General features: G+C 53.8%; 1 protein-coding gene across 1 annotated transcript in view; it reads right to left on the bottom strand.

Moving 5' to 3' along the window:
- Positions 1–231: 231 nt before the first annotated feature.
- Positions 232–6252, bottom strand: part of AHCYL2 (adenosylhomocysteinase like 2) — a 28492-nt gene continuing 22471 nt past the window's right edge. The window contains exons 8-12 of the mRNA XM_026868036.1: positions 5424–5676; positions 4894–4962; positions 4730–4808; positions 3895–4015; positions 232–2726 (exon numbers count right to left, since the gene is read on the bottom strand). Of these exons, the coding sequence (XP_026723837.1) occupies positions 2720–2726; positions 3895–4015; positions 4730–4808; positions 4894–4962; positions 5424–5676 (529 nt within the window). The 3' untranslated portion in view covers positions 232–2719. The remainder of the gene's footprint in view (positions 2727–3894; positions 4016–4729; positions 4809–4893; positions 4963–5423; positions 5677–6252) is intronic.

Raw genomic sequence — 6252 nt, forward strand, 5'->3', positions numbered from 1 at the left:
CCACCAGCCCCCGAAATTCCCCCCCTGCTCTCCCGCCAGACGCGGAGGTCGCTCTGGAGAAACAAGAGTTTTCCAATGTTTTATTTGTGTTTTGAGATTACAGAGTCTTTATTGCTGCTCTAATACAATCACTCAGACATTAATATTTAAAACATCCTTTTGAAAATGTTACGTTTGCAAAGTTTTCGCTTCCTCGCTGCAGGCTGATGATAGGTTTTGTCTTATTATTTCTAAAGTTCAGAACAGAATTAAATTTCCTTATACAATTTTGCTGGTGTTACCTAAATCTCCTTTTTCCTAATTCTTTAAAAATGTGTTACATTTAAAAAAAAAAAGCAAAACAAAAAAAACCCAAACAACCCATTACACGTTTAATTTAGAGATGATCACAGAATATGATTCCAGATTGATTAGGAAAGCCAAGCAAGCAAAAAGCTTACAGAAGAAGCAGAACGACATGGAGAAGAGCTTTAAAAATCGAGGTGAGAAAAGCCAGTTGGGATTTTATTTTTTTTTCTTTTTTCTCTTACCTACCTGGAAGATAAAAAGGGCTTAAAAATCGGCACGAGGGAATTCACTGAGGGATGAGGACAGCACCACCGTTTGCTGCACAAGCAACGGACGCGGGGCAGGAGAGCGACTGCGTGAGCTGTACCCAGGGGTGACGCGGACCGAGGGGGATTTCCTGGGGACAGAAGCGGCTGCGGTTTGGGACACGTGTTTTCCAGAAGCTGCTTTGCTGCTCAATGTGACCCCGTGACCGCGTCTCACCTTGACCGAGAGCAGGATTTCACGCTGTGCCTCTGCAGAGAAGAGGAGAAACTCGGGGGTGGGGTGAGGGGGTGGTGGTGTTTGTTGGTTGATGCAGACCAAGGTGCTCCGGCGCGGGAAAAGACCCGAATGCGACATTTCAAATAGCTTGGGGGATTCTTTCCAAAACTCTCGGGATCTGGGTAAAACCTGTGAGGGAGTAGAAGATTATTTTGAGTTTGTGGTTAGTGATCAGTCTCCTCAAAGTCTCCTCGAAGCCCTAATGCCTCCTCAAGGTCTTCCTTCTAGGCTTTGAGAAATTTCAGAGAGAAAATGGAAGATGCAAGTGTACGAGGATGTTTGCTCCAAAGACAAGCAGCTTGTGGTCCAGCTGACTTCAGACCTTGGCATCAAGAGCCATGAGAAGGACTTGGCCACCGAGACCGGAATTCCACAGTTTTTCCTTTCTTGTGCGTGAACGAGCTGCCACAAAAGTGTTTTTTCATGATGGCAACGAGGTCCGCGAGGATAAAACAAGAACCTGTAGTTGATGAGGGACTCGGGTCCCTCAGGATAAAGGCTTCTGAGCTCAGGGAGTTGGGCAATTTTCTTTTAGAAGGACCATGTTCTCTGTGTGAACCATAAAAGTGACTCCGATGAGACACGGAGACTTCTAAAGTCACCTTGGTAAACGTGCCGTGCCATCTGCAGCGTTCTGCCAGGATGTCCTGGGCTAAAAAAAGAGTAATTATGACAAATTTGTTCTCCGTTGGCTCTGACGGGTCAAGATTTGAGGTGACTGAAGGGTTTTAGTGACGCTGAACTCTTCCCCGCGCACAGAATCCGGGTGGGGATTACTCCGGCGTCTGTCTCATACATTCCAAGGGGATTTCCGGATTTTATCATACAAGTATCACTAGAAAATAAAACTCCAAAGATTTCCGATGAGGACTGAAATTCAGCTGGAGGAAGACCTCGCGGGGACACGGGTCCTCCCAGCCAGGATGGCCGACGAGCTCCGCTTGGGTTTGGAAGAGCTCCCCGACACGTGAGCAGCATTTGTGGGCGAGGCCGCAAGGCTCTTCGGCCGCCCTGCGGCCCCGCCGGGGACACGACTTTGGTTGAACTGTAGGAGGTTGGCACTGGAAACATCAGCAGCAGGAAAACACCGCGGAGCTGCGACGGAGGGAGCGGCGGTGGGTCCTCCCCCCCAACGCTCTGCCCTCCCGGCTCCCGCCGCGCGCTGGGGGCTGCCCCCGGCTGGCACCAACGGCCGGACCCTTCGCTACAGCTTCCAGCAGCGTGAAGGCCAAGTTCACCGACTCGCTGGCGGAATGGACCCTGGGGCAGTTCAGCAGAACGACGAGACCTTTCCCCGGCCATCGCCGGGGAGATTTGCCGCTCCGCTGCCGAGGTGGCACCCGGCTGCTCGGAGCAAACGAGGTTTTGAGCTGCGTTGTCAGATGGCGTCAGGAATGCAAAGGCGGCCGCGCTCCGGCCGGCTCTCGTGGCTGCCGGGATCCTGCTCCGCTGGAGGAGGCGCCGGGATCGCCAAGGAAACCAAAAGCAACGAAGGTGCGACCCCGACGTCGGCTCCCGCGGCTCCTGTCGCGCGTCGGGCGAACGCTGGTAACGATTCCAGGTGCTTTGCAGCGATTTCGATTCCACCAGCTTCTTCCTCGCCTCCCCCATCCTCCCAGCCCCGAAGAAATGAACAACCCAAAGAGAAAAATTAAACAAACGGAAAGAAATCCACCGTCTCCCAGTCCCGCGGCAGTACGAACACCAGTGGCAGAGGCCGCATGTACAGTATTCTAATTTAATAAATAAATAACCTAAACACACTGTCTACTATGTGAGCAAGCCCGGCTCTAACTTAGGAAGCTTGCGCTGTTTCATCCTGTACAGTAGTTGAGAAAAGACTTGGGTTCTTGTTCCTCGCAATTCTCCTGGATACAGCGGCAGGAACTTAGTATCTGGGGGAAAAAGAAGAGAAAATGAGGTTTTGGTGAGGGGAAGAGGCGCGGAGCTCCCCCAGCATCACCACGGTGTCTTCTGGGAGAGGCAGACACCAAGAAAAGAAACGGTTTAGAAACGGACTCGGTCCGCATCTCTTCCCCCACAAATACCACGTTATATTTAGCTGCCTGCCCCTCGCTGCCAGCACGGGAAAAATTCAGCGGCGCCCGATGGCTTCAGGGACTGAGTCCCACTGGTTTGCAGCAACCCTGGCTCAGAGACCGGGGTGGATGCACCAAAAGCACACGAGCAAAATGCCTTAAACCTCAAAGCCTGGCTCAAACCGGCTGCGTTTATCAGGAAGGCTCCCGTTAGACTGGGAACTCAAAGCGGGTAATTCGTATCACAAACGAGGGCAGACGTAAGGGCAGAGAGGAGCTGGTGAGCCGCACAGGGATGAAGTCTAATTGCATCCAGAAAAAGAGGCTCCGTGCACCCCGAGATCTCCTCTCAGTGACAAAACCCCCGAAACCCCCCCTGAAGTGGAGCATTTTGGTGCGGCGCTGCTCTCGCCAAAGACCCTGACGCCAAGGAAATGCCTTTTCCTGCAAGAAAAGGATCTGGGCTTCAACCCCCCCGCCCCGATGAGCTGATCGCTGTGCAAAGCCATTTCATTTTCAGGGTAAAAAAATGCGCTGAGGTGTTGGGTACAAACAGAAGTCTGGAAAGGGAAGCGATCCAGGGGCTTATATTAAAAATTATTATTTTTTGGGGGGGATCAGCCCAGCCCAAACTCGGGGAGGAGAGCGATCAAGCCGCGCCTGCCTGAGCAGTCCGCGGCGCCGGGGGCGAGCGCTGCCCCGCGCCATCTCATCCTTCATCCAACTTTAAAAATAAAGCTGAGTTGGCCGGGTGGCATCACACTGCCACGTGCCACGTCTGGGCGACAGCTGCTGCCAGATACAAAGGGCTCGTGTCCTGCCAAGCGCTCTGCGTCACGGCCCCGACCGCGCTGGCCCCTTCCCGGCCCGGCTGCTTTCCCTGTGACGATGGGAATTATCCAAAACCCCCAAAATATCAGGATATCTTCTCAGTGGACCGGTGGGATTAAACCCCGTCCCCTCCACCCGCCCCACCAGTGTACCCCACGCTCGGGGCAGAAGAAAAGAGCTTGAGGAGCAGCACCTGTAGTAGTTTGGTTTGAAAGGGCCGTTCTTGTTCAGTCCCAGGTATTTCGCTTGTTCATCCGTGAGTTCTGTCAGGTGGGCGTCGAACGTCGGGAGGTGCAGGCTTGCCACGTACTCGTCTGAAATTATTTCAAGCCTTGTTAGTACAAGCAGGGGGAAGGCAACGAGTCCCCTCCTGCTGCGCTAAAGCTGGGAAAGGCATCGCTCCTCACACCTTTATGCTCACTTGCAGGGCTGTTTTTCACCCTGAACGGGGTAAAACAAGGCTCTGATCTGCCTGGAGAGGGGAAAAGTGTTCTCTGAACCCCCCTCCTGCTGCCCTCAGGCAAGCTTGGATGCTCTGAGCCGCTGGACATTCTGGCAGGTGACACCTAACGCTTGGGACAAGCTGCACCTGGTCTCCAAAAACACAATTAACACCAAAAAAAAAAAAAAGCCAGTTTTGCCACAAAAGTGGGGTCAGTCTAGCTCGTCTCCTCGGGAGGGAGTTCTGCTGGTAGGACTCTGGGGTCAGGGACTACGGGTTTTTGTAGCCAATGAAAGCAGCTCCGCTGGCAGAAGCCCCCACGTGAAAATCCCCCGCACCAGCACGGCCCGGCTCCTGCTGTCGGCCACGTGTGTCAGCACCGTTTTCCCCGGGTGGGGTGGAGAAACAACACATCCAATTCAGCAAAAAGCCCAGACCCAGCGGGAAAAACCTGCTGGAAGAGCCTGAGCTTGGCAGGGAAGCAAACAGAAGAGCGCAGGAGGCTGCGCTGCCCTGTCGTCCAGCAAAACCTCCCATCTGTTCAATCTCAAAGCTGACAAAAAACAATAAGGCAGCGAGTCTTTACCCATTTTTTTAGGCAGCAAGTACACGTCTTGCTTGTAGCGGCCTTCGGGAGCGTTGTACAGCTCTATCAAAGCCAAAGCCTGGATGGAGAAGACACTCAGGTAAGTAAGTGCTGCCCGCCGGGGAGCGCGACGTGGCTTTAGGCTCAGCCCAAGCCCTACTCGCCTGCGTGGTGGCAGTGATGGACAGGACAAAGGTGGGGACGGTGGAGCAGCTCAGGTTCAGCAGGCGGCCCTGGGAAGCAGAAACCAGTCGTTATCTCAACATGGCACCAAAACCAGTTGACAACCCTACAGAAGGTACAAGAACCATCGGGGAAAGGCGTCCCTGCGGGGATCAAACACCTCTTATCCCACACGCTTGGATCCCAAGGTATTGGTTGCCTTTATAACTCAACAAATTTAGAGGTGAAAATTTGATCAAATACCCCGCGGGGGGTACCCTGGCACGGGGTAAAGGAAAACACAGGAGCTTTTCTGTGTTCCAGTAACTCAGGGTTACACCGAGTCTTTCAACCGAGCGACCGCTGAGCTGCTGCGGCCCAGGAGGTGATTTCTGGACGCCCTTCAGCTCACCCAGGCCTGGTTTTCACGGAATCATCTCGGTTGGAAAAGCCCCTGAAGATCATCCAGTCCAACCATTTTCATCTCCAGAAGCAGCGGGCTGCAGTTCCCGCTCCTTGGCCTGCCACTCACCTCTGCCAGAAGGACTATCCTCTTCCCATCTGGCCAGATGACATGGTCCACCTGGGACCTCACCCTCTCCCAGGTCAGCTCGGGTGTACGCAGGCTCGCCTGAAACACGGTGTTAAAGTAGTTAAAGCACTGCCCAGAGATCAAAAACCCGAACCTGCATAATAGGAATGGAAAGAGGAAGCGACTCGCTGACATTGTCCCGGGTTTATAGTTTCCCTTGGGTCCGGCCGCAGTCTCAGGCTGATGAAACCTTTATGACTCATAACCTGGAACTATTTTTATGATCACAATACATCAAAGCTCCAGCAACAACTATTGTTCAAGCTCTTCTGGCTGAAGAGGCTCCATGGGTCCCCCAGCTAAACTGTGCCTGGCTGTGGTCACTTCGTTCCAGCGCAAAAAATTGTTTTCAACCCTGAAGTTTGGCCGAGGGATTCTCCGCTGACCCTCAGACAAGACCCTCCCGGTTTTCTGCTCATCTCGAAGCAGAGATGAGCAGATCTCGGTGCCCTTCGGGGAAGCACAGCGGGGTTGTGCGTGTTGGGTTGCACCAAGCCAAACCCTCGGCTGGGTCTTACTGGTGGAACAACAGGAAAGGGGAGGGAAACAGGGCTGGAGGGGGCGATTCACCCACTCTCTGGGGGAAGGAACGAGGCCGGTGGACACCAGACGCTCGCTGGAAGCTGGAGCAGTTTGTCTGGCTCGTTGGCATCCCTTGGGACCGCGGGAGTGACGCCGACACGTCCCGGTGCCCGCTGAGACGCGGGGAGCAAGGGATTATTTTTTCAGACCCGGCTGCCGAAGGGTCCTGGAAGGGTCCCGCCCCCCC

The sequence above is a fragment of the Athene cunicularia genome (genome assembly GCF_003259725.1).
Source record: "Athene cunicularia isolate RWA chromosome 1 unlocalized genomic scaffold, athCun1 chr1_part2, whole genome shotgun sequence".
Classification (NCBI taxonomy): domain Eukaryota; kingdom Metazoa; phylum Chordata; class Aves; order Strigiformes; family Strigidae; genus Athene; species Athene cunicularia.